At 45.9% G+C, this 20531-nt stretch overlaps 1 protein-coding gene and 1 non-coding gene across 2 annotated transcripts in view; both read left to right on the forward strand.

Moving 5' to 3' along the window:
- Positions 1–17780, forward strand: part of Gpa33 (glycoprotein A33) — a 31181-nt gene extending 13401 nt beyond the window's left edge. The window contains exons 2-7 of the mRNA XM_042677365.1: positions 1580–1734; positions 4170–4386; positions 8410–8565; positions 16264–16383; positions 16999–17131; positions 17575–17780. Coding sequence (XP_042533299.1) covers positions 1580–1734; positions 4170–4386; positions 8410–8565; positions 16264–16383; positions 16999–17131; positions 17575–17716 — 923 coding nt within the window. The 3' untranslated portion in view covers positions 17717–17780. The remainder of the gene's footprint in view (positions 1–1579; positions 1735–4169; positions 4387–8409; positions 8566–16263; positions 16384–16998; positions 17132–17574) is intronic.
- On the forward strand, positions 11642–11836 carry LOC122106101. The gene has a single exon (XR_006147116.1). It is a non-coding gene; the product is annotated as a U2 spliceosomal RNA (small nuclear RNA).
- Positions 17781–20531: the final 2751 nt, after the last annotated feature.

Below are 20531 nucleotides of genomic sequence, written 5' to 3' on the forward strand. Positions count from 1 at the left end.
GGCTCTATTTTCTAACTACATTCTGCTGTGGACTGTCTCAACACCTCTACCACCTGACAACTGAAATTACTTTTTGCATGGCTATCCCGTCTCTACTCTTGTTCCCAGCCCCCTCCCGACCAGGCAACTAGCCACCTCACATAAACCAGAATGAACTGCTAAAATCTATGTCAAATGGGTCAGTTCTACATAGATGTGCCCAACAGTTTCCCACAGCAAAGTATACATTCTTAAATAAGGACTACAATAATGTCCATCTGATACCCCTACTTCTCTGCCTTGTTACTCCCCACTCATGTCCCCCAGTTCACTGGTTTCCTTGCTGCTCCTGTGCATGGACTGAAGTCACTCCTGCCTTGCTCTCTGGCCCTGCACTGCTGTGTCTCTGCCTCGCAAGTCCTTACCATAAGTCTGTCTGTACCCATCACCTAGTGGCAGTATAACAAATCAGCCCAACAGCTAGTGCTTAAAACAATAAGAATCTTCCTCTTATTCATAAATTTTCAAGTTGGGTAGGGCTGTGCAGTAGTATAGCTGTGATCCATGCCCCGCGCCCCATGCCCCATGCCCCATACTCCATGGTGTCAGCTGGGTTTGCTCACTGCCATGCCTTTGTAGTTGAAGCTGGCATGAGAAGACACCTGGTCTTCCTCAGAATGACAGTTGGGTTCCAAGGGGGGCCTCTCAAGAGGATCATGTCAAACACACCGGCAGAGTGAGCTTCAGAGGGATACTGTAGTGACAGCCCACCCAGACTCAAAGGGAGGGACACATTGCCACCTCCTAATGGAGGAGAGTCATTGTCACTAGGTAAGAAAGCAGGTGTGGTGGGAACTAGTCATGTGGACAGTTTTTTCATTTTGTTGTTTTAATAATGAATTCTCCTGGAAATGCTCTATCAGATTTGATTTTAATATTAGTCACAAAACTCTTGACCACATGTGAACACTCCATTCGTATTTGTCAGGTAAGTATGGTGACACAAACCAGTAATCCCAGACTTGGGTGGCTGAGGCAGGTGGATATTGAATTCAAGGCCAGCCTCAGGCTATCCAGGGAGTTCAAGACTGGTCTGAGTTATGTAGTGAGACCCTGCCTCAAAAGAAAAAAAAACTATTGTTATAAAGGTGTAAGTAAATGGATAAAGCATCATCGTAGCAAAAAGATGTTGGGTAATGTTTATAGAGTCTTCTGTATGCCGAGCACTGAGAAAAACATGGACACATAGTGTCTTTCTTCATTTCCCCTTCAACTCTGTGAACTATGGCTCCTATTGCACAGCAAGTTTAGGCTTAGAAAATTTACACAGCTGCCAAGAGGTAGAGCTGAGGTTTAAAGCTAGGCTTTAGCCACCAAATGCTTCTTTGGGATACACGCAGAGTCAAGGCACACATGTCTGTCTCTTCCACCCAGGTGTGGAGAACAGCTAGCGTGCCGTGATCCTGGTCACTGCTGGAGCGCTAGCTAAAGCTGGGAGGGGTGGGCAGGCACCCAGGGCATCCTTACAGAGGTCCCCTGGACAATCAGTGGCTATGTCCACATCATTTATTTTTCTCTCCCCCTCAAACTTCTCTTCTAGTCTGGGTGACTGTCTATGCCATCACTGTGGAAACTCCACAGGGCGCTCTTCGGGCTGCCCAGGGAAAGAGTGTCACCCTTCCATGCACCTACAGCACATCTGTGCTCAACCGGGAGGGACTTATCCAATGGGATAAACTTCTAAGGAGTCATTCGGTAAGGCTTCTTAAAAAGTTGGAGGTATTCTGAGAATAATTATCACCTGATTAGGACAGGGCTCCCTTAGAAAGCAAGTACCAGAGCCCTTGAGTAAATGTGAGCTAGCACCCAGCTGGGGTGGATGGGGGAGTGGTGAATGTTGTAACTAGAGGAACCAGATCTCATCATCTTTCCTTTGAAAAATAAATCCCCCTTCCACTGGGCACCAGTGGTTCACACTTGTAATCCTAGCTACTGCAGAGACGGAGAGCTGAGGATCAAGGTTCAAACCCAGCTAAGGCAAGAAAGTCTGTAAGTCTTTCCAAAAAGCTAGAAGTGGAGCTGTGGTTCCAGCGGTAGAGCACTAGTCTTGTGCACAAAAGCTTAGGGAAAAACAATGCCCAGGCTCTGAGTTCAAGCCCCAAGAATAGCATAAAAATAAAAAGTTCCCCTTCCTATGGATGTACCTCCATTGACTAGCTTCAAATGACTTTGATTGCATTGCATTCTTTTGTTTTGTTTTGTTTAGCATATACTCTGATGCCAAATTTCATATTAGGGAGTGGTTCCCCCACTCCCCATTTGGAGAGTTTTGAAGAATTTTACTTTTCTGTTTTTCAATAGATAACATAATCCCATGGCTTGAAAAATCAAAACACCGTCCAAAGTTTAGCGTGAGAAGTCTTATTCCCATCCTACCTCCATCCCAGGAGCCCTGTTCCTCCACTCTGATTCTTCTGTGGCTGCCCCTAGGCATAGATGCTCACACGTCAGACCTGACCCTGCACTGCCACATTCTCTGCTTTCTCCCTTGCCATGCTGCACCTCACACTGCAACCACTATCTGCTCTTGGAGTCTTCCTCTCTTGTCTTTCCCTTGGAGCTCTATGAGAAACCCTTAGCCCTTTGGATAAAGTTACATGGGGGTTTGCATGTCTCTATACACTTACCTTGAGGGTCTCCATCTACCCATGTCTCAGTGAACGTCTCCATGTCATTGACTCTCAAATCTTTGCCTCAGATGCACTTGCAAAACCCCTACTGTGCTTTTTCATTTGGATGACTCTCCAGAGCTAGAGGTACTCACATAGAGGTGGGATATTGGTTACCTTCAAAGATTCTCCTCCTATGTGTTTCCTCTCTTGGAAGGGACAGCAGCCAAACATCCAAGCCAAACCTCTCCCTGAGGACTGCCACTCCTAGCTCTGCACATTGGACCCATTTCTAAATCTCATGGGCTCTTCCTCCTTGCATTCCATGAACTCTGTTCACCCTTTCTGTCTCCATTGCCACCACCTGATAACCCATCTTTCCACACCTGAACTGCTAAACTAATTTCTTGACTAGTCCCCTTTCTCCACTCCACTCGTACCCAATGTGAAGAGATATTTTACAGATACTACTCCCTAGTTCCTCTAAGATAAACCATAAACTATTAAATTCTACATACACGGCGTCTGAGATGGGCACTATAGCATCTCTAGAGTTCAGGTTCTGGACCTAGAATGCCCAGGCGGCTCTCAGCTCTGCCATTTAGTTGTGTATGAATTGGAAGGGATCCTTTATTTCTTGCTGCCCTGCTTATTTTTTCATGCAAAATGGATATAATCATAAGACCTCTATGTGGGGTGTTGTGTGTGAACACAGATAGTATTAATGTTGTAGTGCCAGCCACCCAGGCTCACCTCTCTTCAATCCATCACTCACACACCCGCTTTTTCCCCTACTGGACCACGTGGGGCTGATATGTTCCTTTTACTTGTAGGTCCTTCCTGTGGTTCTCTCATTGCCTGAAATGTCCAATGTCTGTCACATTAATTCTACTCCAGTACACACACCCTCCACCCCCAGTCTTAGCCTGGCCAGTTCTTAGTTGCTTTTTTTAGTTTCAGTGTAATTACCACCTCTTCAAGGAGGCCTTCTCTGATTTCTCAGCTTAGAAGTGAAACCTTTATTTTCCTGGAGTCTCATAGTCCATGGGAAAATGTTGTAATATTTGGTGGCCTGCTACTCTTAAAATCCTTTGAGGACAGAACTCATGAATTATTCATCCCTGAACACCAGGCACCTACTAGATGCTCAATAATAATTATGGCTAGTTCTTGGAGACACTTACCCTGTCAGGCAAGCCTTAACTGCTTTGCACAGACTGTGTTTTAATCCTCACTACAGTCCTGAAAGATAGGTGTTATTATTACTATCTCTTTTGTAGAAGAGAAAATAGAGCCACAGAGGTGCCTAGCATTTTGCTTAAGTTTATTAGTCTAGCAAGTAATGAAACAGGGATTTCAATTGAGGTAATCTGGCTTACACACCTGTATTTTTAGCCATGAAAGTCATGCTGTTTGATAAATGATGATGAGTGGATCAATGAATAAATAAATTCCAGGGACTAGAGTCAAGACTAGACTCACCTTAGGGTGAAGACAACTGGCCTTTCTTCTTCCTATTAGGAAAGAGTGGTCATCTGGAAGTTTTCTACCAAATCCTACGTCTACGGGAGTCGTTATGAGAACCGTGTCAATATATCTGCCAACGCAGAGCAGTCGGACGCATCTATCACCATTGCCCAGCTGACCATGGATGACAATGGCACTTATGAGTGCTCTGTCTCGCTGATGTCAGACCTGGATGGCATCTCCAGGGCACGAGTCTCCCTGCTGGTCCTTGGTGAGTGTCTCCATCTCTTTCCTCGGGGTGGGAAGATGGTAAAGGCAGCAGAAGCTGTGTGATGTGAGATACAGCCATGAAGCCATGGCAGCAGTGGCCCAGTCTATCTCAGGATGACCACTGCTGCTTCCTGTGGAGCTGATGGCCTACAATGGTAGCTTGTTCCCCAAGGCAGACGAGGCAGATTGGCAGTGGTCCCTTGCTCCGTCTGCTCTTCTTCTCCCTCATCATTTCTTCTCATTTCAGGTCAAACTCATCACAGAGCAGAAAAAGAAAATTCCTAAATCCTATCGCAGACTCTCCTGTGGCTTTGTTGGTACTCAGAGGTTCAGATCATGGCTGTCTTAGGGGTACTGTCCTCTTTCCGTGTTGTCATCTTAATGTAAATTCAGCTATTCAAGGGCACCATCTCCCCACCCTTTCAACCTTGATCAGATTCTATTACCTTTGAAATATAACTTTTTTCCCATACAAAAGACTTGTTGGAATTTTTAGCTTTAGAAGAATAGGGAAAATATTCTCATTAAGCTGAAGGTTCACGCCTGTAACCCTAGCTACTCAGGAGGCTGAGATCTGAGGATCACAGTTCCAAGCATGCCCGGGCAAGAAAGTCTATGAGACTTATCTCCAATTACCCACTCAAAATCTGGAACTGTGGCTCAAATGGTAAAGTACTAGCCTTAAGTGAGAAAGCTAAGGGATAGTGCCCCGGCCTTGAGTTCAAGCTCCAGTACAGGCACACGCATGCACGCACACATGCACACACACACACACACACACACACACACACACACACCATTAGGTAAATGAGGCCCAGAGAAAGGGAGCAACTGCCTGAAAACTAGTCATTGGAAAGGTTGTCTATGTCCAGTGCCAGTGGACAGTGGCTCTTTAAACCAAAACAATGGATTCTTTTTCCTTTTTTCCTCTTTATATTATTTGATAGAATTTTATTTTTAAAGACAGTGGCTGGACTTTTTGGAAGCATTGTAGTGAGTCAATGCAATGCAAACTAGTACTGTATAAATCATTAAGATGGTCTTCTACCCTGCCACTATGATATAGCCAATAGTAAGATAGGTAGGTGTTCTTCCAGAATCTTCCCCATGCCCTTTCATGTTGCAACCAACTCTTTTTTTTATTTTTATTTTTTTTTAATTTTGCAACCAACTCTTATATGTATTTTTCTCATTCATCAAACAAAAATGGATTAAATAAGATCACTCACAATTCACTTTTGCTTAAAAATGTCACAGGCACATTTCTACTAATCTACATTCAGATGACCTGGGAAGAGATACATAGTCTATCTTATAGATGTACTAGGACCTGTCCAGGTTTTCCTGCTGGTAGATTGTTTGTTGAGTCAAAATTCCACTAAACAGCCCAAGCTATCCTTGAATTCATGATCCTCCTGCCTCAGCCTCCTGAGTGATGGGGTTATAGAAGTGCAGCATCACTCCTGGCATCATATTGAGGGCTCTGTGTGTGTGTGTGTGTGTGTGTGTGTGTGTGTGTGTGTGTGTGTGTGTGTGTGCGTGTGTGTGGTGTGTGTGCAGTACTACCACATATCTTTCCCTCTATAGATATGTGTATATATACATATATACTTGGGATACTTTAAACTGCTGCTATATGGGTTGGCAGGAACCTGTGTAAATGCTGATGTCTGATTCTGCCTCTCTACATATCCCAAGTGCCTGCTATATTTTAAGAGGAAGAAGCTAACTGAAATGAAGAACACAAGTCTAATTTGATATTATGGAAGTTGTTAAACCGGTGTTTTGTTTTTAAAGAGATCACTTTTCCCCTAAACGTTAATAAAACCACTACATTCTTTCCTAAAACTGTTCATTCCAAATGGCTTTTCAGCCACACTCTTTTAGGCAGAAGGGATTTAATTATATCTGGCAGCCCACTCTGGTGTCATGGGCGGGAAGCCCCTCAGCTCTGGCCGCAGGGGACCACCACCTGTCTAAACATCTGTCATGGCTAAGGCCACCAAACCCTGGGACTCTCAAAGGAAAGACTGTGTGCTCGCCAGACTCTGGCGCCCCCTGCCGTTTATAGTGGGAGTTGCAGGCGTCCAAGAGGCCCTGAAGTCCAACAGGTTCTTTTTTTCCCCTCCTCCCTGGATGTCAGCTGACATCTGTTTTTGTTTGGGAGGTAAGATCTGCCACCTGAGAATCAGAGAACAAGCCCCTCCAGGTCTTAAGCCGTGGGATACTGCTTCAGCCCGAGCCTGAGCCAGAACGTAGGAAGCCTGGCTTTGACGGCTGGGAGTGTCAATAAGGGAGTGCTTCTAATTAGTTCCGTCTGGCTCACCCCACACCTGGCTGGCTCTTAGAATGAAAGCAGATGTCAGGCACACCCAATCACAGCAGCCTGTTGCCATGAAGAGTGACTGCGGTTGCTGGGTGAAAGGGAGAGGTGTGTTCTTGGACAGCATCCCCCAGCAACCCTCAGGGGGGCTGAGACTAGATTGACTGTTAATGCCCAGGGACTGTGCACCTGGACGACAGAGGAGGCAGCATTGTTTATCGCAAGCAAGCAAGCTCGTGAAGAACATGAAGGAAGAAGCTGAGGGGATGGCCTGCCACCCAAGGCTTTCGTAATAGCCCTCTCCACATGGGTTCTCCTTTGCTCAGATACAAATATCAGTCTTCATGCTGCTTTTGCCTCTTATCCTTTGGAAATGCAATGGTATCTCTTCTCTACTTCCTGCCAGCACCTCTACCACCAGCCTTCTTTACTCCTCTTGCAGGTCACAGCCCATGATGTGACTGGGTCAGTGTTCAAACCTGCCTCTCTGCCTTGCCGCCTGCCTTTTCCCTTGTGTGATCCCTTGTCTTTTGCCTCCACTGGGTTTCTTGACTCTCTTACTATGTCACCTCAATGTCCAGGCTGACAGGCATAGAGTGGGTGCCAAGTTAAGGTCTGCAGAATGGCCTCTTCCACCTATGATGTGTTAATGAAGCTAGGAGAGAAGCCTGGCCTAGGAGTGTCAGAAAGGCTGGGGAATCAAGTGGGGACTGGGACTTTGACAGTGGACTTCTGGGTTTTGCCACCTCCTTTCTGTGGCCTCACTTTCCTCAGCCCTGTGTCTTCTGCCTATCTAGCTAGTCCCTGCATTCCTATCTAGCTAGTGCTATTCTCTGCTGCTTTTAAGGGTTCTTCCTATCATCCATCTGATTAGGTGGGGTGGTAGCGGCATTTGGTCAGCAAAACATGGGGAGAGGATTGTGCCAAACCTATAGAGAACATGCCTAAGAAGTTACAGTTGAAAGGCCTAGCTGAGCATTTTTTAAAAAGTATTTTGTTGTTATTGTAGAGGTGATATATGAGGAGTTACAGTTACATGAGTCAGGTAATGACTTTCAAAATAGAAAAAAGAAGAAGTTACAGTTGAAGGATTGTCGATCATTAGGTAACCTGTGATCAAATCCTGATAGTCATCTGCCTGCAGCAGGGGCTAAAATAATGCCATCTGGCCCTTCATGGAATGCATATGTTGTCTCCTACTTTCTCAGAGATTCCCTAAAATGGTGCAGATGAGTTGCAGGCAGGGAATGCTTACATGGATTGGAGTTGCTGGGTCTGGAATCTGAACAGCTGGGTTCTAGTCTTATTTCTTTCTGCTAGGACTTAGGAACAAGTGTCTGCTCTGGGCTCCACTATCTCCTCTTTATCATGGCTATGGTCGCATATCTTTAAATTCCCATTGCTCTAGAGAGCTCTCAAAACTGTACCTATGAAGCCACAGATGCTGCTCAGATGAATGTCTGCCTCTTGGAGAGGGACACAAGCCACTAAGATATTCTGGAGTGAATCAGTTTTATAGTGTTATATCTCACCACTAAGCTGTGAGTCTCTCTGCCTGTGAATAAACAAGACTCTGTGTGGGGGGCACACACGGTGTGTACAGGCATACATGCACATGCACATACATGCCTTGGGGTGGTGGGTAACTCTCTCCAAGCCCCTTTTAATTTGTGCCTTGTTTTTGGTGTCTCCTCTCCACAGTGCCACCCTCCACGCCAGACTGCAACATCAAGGGAGAAACTGTGATTGGGAACAATATCGAGCTGACTTGTCAGTCAGCAGAAGGCTCCCCAGCCCCTCAGTACAGCTGGAAGAGCTATGACACCCAGAACCAGGAGCGACCATTGGTCCCACCAGGTGATGGGGGTGGGGTGTGGCAATGAGGAAGATGCAACTGACTGGCTAGGGCTGCGAGAGGAGATAGGAGCTGACCCATTAGACTTCCTCTTTTCCCCTGACCCACACTTATATTATCTTGGGCCATCCCTCTAAGCACTAGTTTCTTATAATACCTCATAACAGGTACTTGTGAGAACTCAAGTTGGCTCATGTAAAGCACTTAGCAGAAACATGTGATGAGTGCTGCTTTATTTGTGCTATTCTCCATTACTATGTAAAATCACTAAGGGGGATTTAAACTTTGCTGATGATTATGTCCTAAAGTGTACATTTGAGGCTCTGAGTTTAATGTTCATCTGCACCACGTCAGACCACCTCAGAGTCCATGGGGCCCTGTGCAGTAAATCCAGCACCTTTTACATTCCTCCCCCATCACACCGCCATTCACAGGAAGGAGGTGGCAGATTCAGCTGTAGTTGCCAGGAGACCCATTTTTGTACTGACTGGGCAGCTAGGGATTTGACCTTTCCATCAGGAAACAAACTGGAAGAAACAAATGAGCCATACAAACATTCTACTGTTATTAGCCAGAGCTGGGTGGTGTGCAGATTCCCGGGTAGAATCCCTGGCTACCTGTGATTCTGCCCCAGATGCCCTGCTGCTTGTACCAGGGGCTCCTGAGGTTCAGGAAAGACCAAGGCCTGAAGGAATGGTTGGATTTAACCAGGAGGTCTCTCAGTTCAATGGAAAAGTAGGAAGGAGGTGAAAATGAAATCCTGGGATAGGCTTTCTCTGGAGTTAAGTGGAGCTGTGTGGGGTGGGGAAAGGATCTCATGGGTGGGGGGAAAGTTAGCAGATGAGCAGCAAAGTTCATCTGTGAAAAATGGTGGTTTCAATCACTGCATCTGCTCCTCATTTGGAGACAAAACAAGGCCTTCTTTAAAAACAGAGTAGGTAGAACTCACTTTACCTTGCATAAAATGAGAGCTGTAATAGGAACTTCAATAAGCTTCTGGTTTTGTTTACATATTTCGGGTTGGCTAAGTTTTACTGAGTGGCTGGAGTTTTGTGGAAACCACCTGGCAGTTTAGGGGACCCTGACCTTCAACTGCTGGCCTGGGAATGACCTGGGCGTAATAATTCCAGTGATGATCCCAAAATACCGGTCATGTCTTGTCTTTCTTCTAGAGTCAGACCCAGAGTGGATGATTTTAAGGTGACAGAGACCATGGTGGGGTAAGGAAGAGGATGGGTAAGAGCATCACAAAAGCTTTCTCCAAGGAGAGGGTAGTATAGCATTGACACCATGGTCTTAAATACTGGCTCTGCCACTTTTTAGCTGGTTGACATTGACAAGTTACTTAGCCTCTCTGTGCCTTAGTTTCTGTAAGATTAAATCAAAGTATGTGTTCAGTACTGTGGCTGGTTGGTGGCAAATACTCAACCCTAGGGATTATCGGCTATTATTGGAGTTGGATCTCTAAAGATGTGGAGGTTAGGTTGGAGAATGGCATGAGACTCACAACTGTTGGTGGCTACAGGATAGGGTGCACATATGCAGGAATGACGGATAGACTCTTGTTAGGAAAGGATGTAAGACAAGATCTCGAAGGGCCTGTGCATCAGCTGGGGATGTTGGCCTATGCTCTATAAACCTCAGGCTGTCTCTGGGAGTGGCAAAATGGAGCATCCAGGACATAGCTTTCCTGCCTCTCCCAGGAAAGACCACTCTAGCTGTTAGGAGCACAAACTGAGTACTTCCAAAAGGGGAGGATCTGGAGGATGTGTGTGCTGGTCAGCTTCTTGTTGTGGAGACTTGGAGAAAAGATTCCTCTGGACTCATGGTTGCAGTGGACCCTGTCTGTCATGGCACACATCCCGGAGGCTAGAAAGGGAGAGGGAGGAGCGGGAGAAGGAAGTGGAATGGTGTCACTCTCGTTCAGGGCAGGGCTCCCTCATTAACTTAAACCTCCCTGGAAACGCCCTCCCATGCACACCCGGTGGTGTGCTTTACTAATCTAGGCACTTCCTCCAGCTAAGTGGGCCGGCAAGATTTACTATCAGAATATGAGAGATTAAAAGGAATATGAACAAAATCTTTATCGAGACTCACATACAGATTTTCTCAGTCGGAACTGAGACCTGGTGACAGAAGAGAAGGTGATGAGTGGTACCCACCCATACTTCGTGTCTGGGTCATGTAGTGGGTACTTTAAGTATTTCAGTCCACTTTGGAGAGTAGGCTTCCTCCATCTTCCTCCATCCTCATTCATCTTCCTCTATATGAACACAGAACTTCCAAAATCAGAGACTGATTTCTTTCTTTTCTTTTCTTTTTGGTACCAGGACTTGAACTCAGGGCCTCAGACCTGCTTGGCTTGCTTGGCTGGTGCTCTACCACTTGAGCCACATCTCCAGCACTACTTTTTCCTGGTTAATTGGAGATAGATTCTTGCAGATTTTTCTGCCTGTGATAGTTTAGATTCCCCCAGCCCTTTGGCTCTCAGCCTTCTGAGAAGGTATTATTACAGGTGTGAGCCACTAGGCACTTGGCTGAGATTGGTTTCTTTGACTTATCAATGAGTGGAAACAAAGTAGCAGTGAAAAGAACAGGGACTCTGGAATCAGGAAACAAGGATTTGAGTCCTGACTTCTTCCCTTTGTCACTCATATCATCATCTGGAAAAAACCCCAGATAATCCCAATGCCACTACCTCCTCCAAACCCATGAGGAGATGGGGGAGATTGCATGTACGCTCTGAGCATACTTTGCAAATTGTGTTCCAGCCAACTGAGGTCAAACACTCAAGGAAGAGGAATCAGGATATCAATGAAGGTAGGAGGAGTAATTGTGGGGGCAAGGACACTTTAGCAGAGGTTGTGAAGGGTGAGGAGGGTTCAGGCAGGATCTTGGTGCCTGGGTGTGAGATGGCAATACAAACTTATTAAAAAGCCAGGAGAGGCCAGGTGCCTGTAGCACTTGCCTGCAATCCTAGCTACTTAGGAAGCTGAAATCTGAGGACTGAGATTTAAAGCCAGCTAAGGAGACAAATCTGCTAGATTCTTGTCCCCAATTAGCCAGCAAGAAGGTAGAAGTGGTGCTTGGCCCTTTGGCTAAGATCACGTGTAGTATCTATTCTTATTAGTTTAATGTCTGATATGTCCTCTATCCAAGGACAATATATGTATATATATTTAATATATTTTATTGTAAAAATACTGTACAAAGGAGTTACAGTTACATGAGTAAGGTGATGAGGACATTTCCTATTGAGCATTAATGTCCCCTGCCCCCCCCCCACATGCGCCAAAGTCGTAAAGTTCGTTTTCAACATAGTGTCTTGTATATCTCATTATTACAATGGGTCAACCTGTATCCCTATTTAAACCTTTTGTTCTTTTCCCTTCCCCTCTCCAAATTAGAAAAATATATATATACAAGATGCAGGGCACCGAAATCAAATACAGTGAAAACAGGGGTTACACCATGGGGGAGGAACATACCAAAGCAACAAAAAAGCCACCTAGTACATTGTACAGACATTAAAAACAATAGCAAGAAAAAAACCATTTGTTTCCCTTTCTTGGGGTTCATTTCACTTAGCACACTTAGCATCATCTTACATGGTCGTATGTACATAGCTTTTGGACCTTTTCTGCTTGTCCTAAACGTATACTAGCTATTACAAATAAAGGAAACCATGGAATCTATGTTTCTTTGGGCCTGGCTTAATTCACTTAATATAATTCTTTCCAAGTCTTTCCATTTCTTAACAAATAGGGCAACGTTATTCTTTCTGAAGGAGGCATAGAATTATATATCTATATCTATATCTATATATCTATATATATATATCTCACATTTTCTTGATCCATTCATCTACGGGGGGGGGGGCATCTGGGTTGGTTCCATATCTTAGCTATGGTAAATAATGCTGCGATAAACATAGTTGTGCTGGTAGCTTTAGTATGGTCTTGTTTGTGATCATTTGGGTAAATGACCCAAAGTGGGATTGCTGGGTCATAGGGGAGCTCTATGTGGAGTCTTTTGAAGAACCTCCATATTGTTTTCCAAAGTGGTTGAACAAGTTTACACTCCCACTAACAATGCAGTAGGGATCCCTTTTGGCCACATCCCCTCCAGCATCTGTTATTAGATTTCTTGATTATAGCCATTCTAACTGGGGTGAGGTGGAATGTTGTTTTTATTTGCATTTATTTTATGGGTAGAGAAGTTAAGCATTTCTTCATGTGTCATTGGCCATTCTTATTTCCTCTTCAGAGAAGTTCCTCTTTAAATCTTTAGGCCACTTATTTATTGGGCAGTTGTTTCTTTGAGGATTTGTTGTTGGGGGATTTAATTTTATGAGTTCTAAGTACTTTTTAGATATGAGATCCTTGTCGGTTGTATGGCTAGTGACGATCTTCTCCCAATCCACGGGTTATTGATCTTGCTAACTGTACAAGGACAATATATTAAATGGATTTTTTGAGCTAGGAGTTGTAATAGGAGCTTGTTCCATCTGATTCTCACACTGGCTTGGTACCTCCAGGAATGGTGCACCCCTCCCAATTAAAAAAATAAAAATAGAAGTGGAGCAAGTGATAGAGTCCCAGAGGTCAGCAAAAGCCAAGTGAATGCAAGGCCCTGAGCTCAAACCCCAGCAATGGTGTACACACACACACACACACACACACACACACACACACCAGTGGGATTAGAGGGGAAGAAAAGCTTGATTTGTGATTTGGGGACTTATTGGAGAGGACTCCACATAAAGCAAGAAGTGTGGGAGGCAGAGGTTGTGCTGTGCATTTCTCTTCTTGACCACAAGGTGTCACTAGTGGAGTGGAAAGAGTTTTCACTAGCTTTCAGAAAACATAGTCCTTTTCCAGAGTCAAGGGCAGTCCTGTATCTTGGGATGGGCTCTAATGCATCCCAGAGAAGCTTCTAGCATCCACTATCTGTTGAAGGGAACTCGGTGTGCTAGAAGATCCTGTGAGCTTTACCCTCTAAAACAGTGGAAACCCCACACCATCTCTACAATTCCTTAGCATGCTTTCAGCATGTGGACCTAAACAGATACTGTTATATGTAACAAAATCAGTTAGTTTAGGAAATGGAAACATTAATGCCATGAACCACTCTTTGGTACTTGTTGGGGTATTTTAAAATGACAGAAAGCCTTGCCCTTAAAGATAAAGCAAAACTGTACTTAACCCTACCTCAGTAATTGCTGAACTTGGTTTTAATCACAAACCCTTTCCCCTACCATATATTAATGCTATATGTAAGCAATGTTCCAGAAACGCTTTGAGGTCTGGAATTCCAAAGCTAGTTGGGCCCAAGGTTTTAAGGGAAGGGATTGAAGGCACTATTGTGTTTGTAAAAAAGACAGTAAGAAAATAACCCCAGTTGAAGTGTTTCTCTCACCCCCGCCCCCCACCCATCTTTTTCTTCTTCTGAGTACTGGAGTTTGAACTCAGGGACCATGTTTGCTAGGAAGCTCTATCACTTGAACCATGCCTCCAACCCTTTTTACTTTTTAGTTTTTCTTCAGACAGGGTCTTGTTCTTTCTGGGGCTAGCCTTGAACTACAACCCTCCTACTTATGCCACACACATGGCTGAGATTACAGGGATGCACCACCACCCCCAACTTATTCTCTTTCCTTTAGAAAGGCTTCCTCTGATTGGTCCAATGAAATTAAATCTTTTCACTAGAAGCTCAACTAGTACCTCCACTTGGAATTGGAACCACCCATAAAACTACCATTGTTGTGTGTCTGTCTTCCTTTGTAGAAAGGAAACCCCAAGAGGAGGGGGGGGATCCTCTTCATCTTATTTATGACTGTGATGTTTATAGGTTTTCTGTATTGGAAATGAAATAGTGTATGTCATGTTAAAAGAATGTATTGTCAACTCTTCCAGAGAGTTCTAGACCTATAGAAGAGTTTTGTTCCAGCTTTCTAAACTTTTGTTGCCTTGAGCAAGTCACTTAGCTTTTGAAAACCCCCAGTCGCTTCTATGAGCAGGAAATTCTTGTCTCACCCTCCATACAAGGCTATTGGAGACAAGAGAGCCTCCTGAAGACATTTTCTGAGGTGCATGTCCCCCCAAGGAACAGATCCAGTCTTCCCAGAGCATGGAGGCGGGGACTGGTGGGGTAGACCCCCGACTCTGGTTTTGCTCATGGGGCTCAAGAGGAAGCTGGCATGATTTCTGAGCCAGATCTGTAGCCATATTGCAAGGTTGGACTTCTTACTGAAGTTTAGGGGCAGCTTCTGAGATGTGTGCAGGGCAGTGACAGATCCTGTTTGTAATTTTAAACCTCTCCTATGATGGTGAGGAACCAGCTGGGAGCAGCAGGCTTCTCACCAGGCTGCTCTGCAGTTGGTTCATAATTCTCTCAAAACAGCAGTTATGACAAAGCATCTTTGAGGATAGGCCATGCATATATGTCTAAGCAGAAGCTCTCCCTTCAAGGTGAAAAAATTCATAGGACTGTGGATATCCAGCCCGTGCCCCTGGGTTCAGGATCAGATGTGCATGTGGAATGTTTGATGTGCGGTTCATGATAGTGTCTTTGTATGTGTGAGGTAAGTATATGTGTGGCATGTGTATGGCATTGTATGATGGTATCTGTTAGTATTGAGTGTACTGTGTGTACAGTGTGGTGTGAGACAATATCTATGGTATGTAATGGTGTCTCTGTGTGTAGGTAGGCATGTGTGTTGCATGTGTGGAGTGGGGTATGGTAGAGTATGATGATGTCTATAAAAGTGTTTGTGGTGAAATCTGTGAATGTGTGGTGGGTGATAGTATATGTATGATGGCACTTGTGAAAGTGTGCGGTGTGTGATTGTGTGATAGTAATATGGGTGGTATGTGTAGAGGTGTGATAGTATCTGTGTGTACGTCACATGATGGTGTGCATGATATATCTGTGTATATGTGTATATAGTATGTGATGGTGTCTGAGTGCATTGTGTCTGTATGTGTGGAATGGTGGTATGTATTTGATGGAATCTATGAATGTGTGCAGTGTGTGTGATGATACCTGCGAATGTGTGTGGTGTGTGATAGTGTCTGTGTGTGGCATGTGATGGTGTATGATGTGTGATAGTATGCGTATGATAGCATCTGTGAATGTGTGTGGTATGTCATGGCATCTGCGTGTGGTGTGTGGTAGTGTCTGTGTGTGCATGTGATGGTGTGTGTGTATGGTGTGTGGTATTATGCGTATGATAGCATCTGTGAATGTGTGTGGTATGTCATGGCATCTGCGTGTGGTGTGTGGTAGTGTCTGTGTGTGCATGTGATGGTGTGTGTGTACGGTGTGTGGTATTATGCGTATGATAGCATCTGTGAATGTGTGTGGTATGTCATGGCATCTGCGTGTGGTGTGTGGCAGTGTCTGTGTGTGCATGTGATGTGTGTGTGTGAGGGTATCTGTGAATATGTGTGTGATGTGTGGTGATGGCTATGTGTGTGGTGTCTGTGTGGTTGTGTGTGTGTGTGTGATGGGCTCTGTGTGAGTAGGGTAGGTAGGAATCTCTGTGTATGTGACAGTGCCTGGTTGGATTTTAAGCTCTCTGATGCTGGGCCTTCTCCTGCCTCCAGTGGCTGGCTGAGAGGCGATTCCCTGAGGTGCCTGTCTCCACTCCCCAGGGCCTATGCTAACTGCTCCACACCTCACTGCTGTTCTTCCTGCAGTCTCAGGCCAGACTCTCCTTCTGAAGAACCTTACCACAGCCATGTCGGGCTACTACACCTGCACCTCCAGCAATGAGGTGGGGATGGAATCCTGTGAGATCCCTGTGGCCGTCAGACCGCGTAAGACCCGGGTGAAGAGGGAGGGGTGGGAGGGCCAGGGCTGTGCTCTGCAGTCAACAAAAGGTATACACAGAGCCTTTGTAGGCCACCCCCACGAGAGCTGTGGTGACCTAAGCAACATGACACGGGTCCCAGGCCCCCCTGCTGTGAGGCTTCTCTAGTGCTCTAGAAGTAGAGCCGGGGACAGACATCCAGGGACCTCTGTAGCACCCCCTGCCCGAGGGCACTCTGTGAGCAGGGGAGGGTCCAGAGCCAGCTGCTGCAATGTAGACTCCAGCCCTAGGTGTAGCGGCAGGGAGCAGCTGTAGCTCAGCAAGAGCTGGCAGGGCCGCCTGGGGTCTTTTTCAGAGACTAGATTAAGATGCAAAGCCCTTGGGTCTGTGTATCCATATCTGCGCTCTGTCCTTTACTGTTGCAGTCCTGTCTGCTTAAATTCCTTCAGTGTTACCAGAAACTAGCACTGGCAGCTCCATGGTCTGGAGAAGAACAGGGCAGCAGAGACTAGAGGAGCCAGTTGGTGTCCTACAACAGCTGTTCTGGCTCCTCATCCATCTCCTTTGGTGCATAGGGCTGAGTAGAAGGCTAGGCTGGTACAACTGCTCTGTTCTCTTGCAGCCTCCATGAATGTGGCCCTGTATGCGGGCATTGCAGGAGGGGTGGTTGCAGCCCTCATCATCATTGGCATCATCATTTACTGCTGCTGCTTCCGGGAGAAGGATGGGAAGACCGAGGCGAAGGATGCAAAGAGGTTAGTGTCTAGGCATGTGGCTGCTGGATGGGCTGAACAGACTGGAAATAAACACCCCAGCTTCTCAAGGAAAAACCCACTTACAACACCTGGCGGACAGTTATTGTTGTTGCCACTTCCCTTGTGTAGCTGAAAACAAAGCAATGTGCCCAAATCAAAAAGGATGAGCTGCAGTCTCAGGACTTGCCTCTGCCATCCATAGTTTTCCAGCCTCTGGCCTCAGTGTGAAGTGGCCTGTGGCAAAGCTAGTTCTAGATATGGGTGGGAACTCACAGCACCCGCGGCTCACAGTAGAGCAAGTTTGTGGTAGCACAGTGTCTATTTTCCAGGGAACTGTTATATCTGGTGGGCAGGCCTGCAGGTCTGGTGGCTGTTTTAGATCCAGCTTTTTGGGGTCCCAACCAACTGAAGGCAAACCTTTCCCTTGTCCTAACTGTCTGCAGGAATCAGATCGCTTACCAGCAGCCATCAGAGCAACTGAGAGAGATTTCCAGAAAAAGAGAAGAGGAAGACGACTACAGACACGAAGAGCAGAGGAACTCTGGGCACGAATCCCCTGACCCGAGCATGACAGAAGCTTGCTGAAGGGCTGGGGGCAGGCAGGGAACTATTTCTTGTTTCCCCATCCTTCCTCCCTCCCTAACCCCCATTTTCCTGTCTCCCCAACCCCACCCACTGGAAAGATGCTTGTGCTGTGTCTGCTGCTGGACTGGCCTGGCTTGACTAACAGGAGTCCCCCTGTGGTGGGTCCTACTAACCACAACATCCTATGATGTGATGCCTAGCTCAGGGCCTGGATCTCTATATGCGTCAGGCTGCAGCCCCAGCTGCCCTGTAACTGGCAGAAGCTCCTGAAAACTCAGTAGTGAGCACAGATGCTCCTACTCAGAGCTTCCCACAGAGGTGATGCCAGCCTCAGGAGGGTGGGATCCTGCCTGCTCTCCGGCATGCCTACCCCCAAGGGAAGCGCCTGCAGGAGGCTTGTACACCAAGTATTTTTGCTAAATGAATGAAAGAATAAATGTGTATGTGGACTCTTCATTGTTAATCCTGCATAAGTCTGCTCTTTGTGTAGAGGCTCACACTGACTTGGCCTTCAGCTTCTAGTCCTTTCCCAGCCTCCTCTCCCCACCAGGGACCATACATGCCCTGTGGGGATTATGTCCATGTACCTTCCATCTCTGCCTGCCAAAACTGGGGAGGGGATTGGAAGCTCGGCTCAGCAGTGGAGTGCCTGTCTTAACAAGTAGGAGGTCCTGAATTCAAACTCCAGTACACACACACACACACACACACACACACAAAACCCCACAACAAATCACATTATATATCTTTAGCTGAGTGCCAGTGGCTCATGCTTGCAACACCCTAGCTTCTTACTCAAGATGCTGAGGCCCAGAGGACTGTGGTTGGAAGTCAACATAGTGAGATTCCATCTCCAAAATAATCAGTAAAAACATATATATATGTTATTCATCAACTCCTTTGTTAAATGACAACTCCTTTTACAACTAAATAAAAAAAAAACCCGGACTAGAGCTGTGGCCCATGTGGTAGAGCTCCAAATAAGTGGCTCAGGAAGTTATGAGGCCGAGTTCAAACCCCAGTACTGCCAAAACAAAGCATCTCTGTTTGACCCAGCAGGACCATTGCAGGCCACCATTGTTTCATTTTTTCCTGATCACCCAGGAATGTGAGATGGTTTTATTGCTTTGTTTTGAACTGGTCCCGGGCAGTCATCTGAATGCATGCTTCCTGCTCTAATAGCGGAGGGGATCCTGGCCAGGCAGGGCCTGGGCCTCACAGCTCTTCTCTCCTCCCTGGAGTCAGGTGGTCTTACATGGGACTACTTTGAGAGGGTGAGCCTGCCCTCTGTTCCCCCTGATATGCCTGTACATCAGACTTCATACACTGGCCCCAGGAGCTCATTGTTCTCATTACACAGAGCTAACTCTGAAAACCAGGTTCGTTTTCACTTGATGAAGTACAAATCTTTGAATGGAGTTCTGCATATCAAAGCCCCATCAATCCTGTTCTCCTGGAGCTGTTTGAATTTTAAATTGTAGTAATCCAGCTGAACATTGATTGGCTAGTGGGGTCTTCAGAGCTAGGTGATCGAGGGCTTGCTTCAGGAGTCCATTTCCTAACCTCATTCACATTGCTCACATTCCTATCACTAAATCTTCATACTCACCCATGCCTTTAAGCCATATCTGTTACAGTGGATGGATGGCAGAGGAGCAGAAGACTAGGAGAACTCTTCCCCTTGCCTTCATTATATCAGCAAATAGTAATTTGTTCCTCTGCTCCCTATTATGTCAGCAAATGGCAATTTGATTCTTCCATTTGCTCTGGACAAATCCTTGTATTTGTCCCTCAATCCCTCAAATCCCCTTGGCTGTACTTTCTAAATACATCCCACTGTGGCATGTCTCAACACCTCTACCACCTGACAACTGAAATTACTTTTTGCATGGCTATCTTATCTCTACTCTTGTTCCAGCCCCCTCCTGACCAGAATGAGCTGTTAAAATACATGTCAAATAGGTTAGCATTACTTAGATCCTCCCCAAAGCTTCTCATAGCAAAGTATAAATCCTTAAATAAGGACTACAATTATGTCCATCTGATACCCCAACTTCTCTGCCTTAATACTCCCCTCTCATGTCCCCCAGTACACTTGCTGTTCCTGTGCATGGACTGAAGTCACTCCTACTTTGCTTTCTGGCCCTGCAGTGCCGTGCCTCTGCCTTGCAAGTCCTTACCACAAGTATCCATCGACATGGCTGTCTGTGCCCATCACCGATGGTAATATAACAATCAGCCCAAAAGTTAGTGCTTCAAACATGTAGAGCTGGGATGTCATTTTTCTCAAGCATTTTTCTGTGCTTGCTGATCCCCCCTATTGAATGCCTTCATATGGGTGACATATTGGTGGGACATCATTTACCTTCAAACAGCACCCAAGCATCCAAGCCAAACCCCTCACTGTGAGGCTGCCACTCCCAACTCTGCACTTTAGACCCATGTCCAAATCTCACGGGCCCTCCCTTCCTCATTTCATCAGATAACTCACCTTTCCCCACCTGAACTGCTAAACTGATTTCAATGCCTACCCTCAGCTCTGCCATTTAGCTGTGAATGAATTGGAGAGAATCCTTTACTTCTTGCTGCCCTGCTTATTTTTTCATGCAAAAAATGGATATAATCATAAGACCTCTATGTGGGGTGTTGTGTGTGAACAGATATAATACTGATGTTATAGTGCCATCCACCCAGGCTCACCTCTCATCAATCCATCACTCACATCCATTTTCCCTACTGAACCACTTGAGGCCGATATGCTCCTACTGTAGGCCCTTCCTGTAGTTCTCCCTTTGCCTGAAATGTCCAGCATCCA

The sequence above is a fragment of the Dipodomys spectabilis genome, unplaced genomic scaffold, assembly GCF_019054845.1.
Source record: "Dipodomys spectabilis isolate Male_0828 unplaced genomic scaffold, ASM1905484v1 ptg000036l, whole genome shotgun sequence".
In the NCBI taxonomy this organism is placed as follows: Eukaryota; Metazoa; Chordata; class Mammalia; order Rodentia; family Heteromyidae; genus Dipodomys; species Dipodomys spectabilis.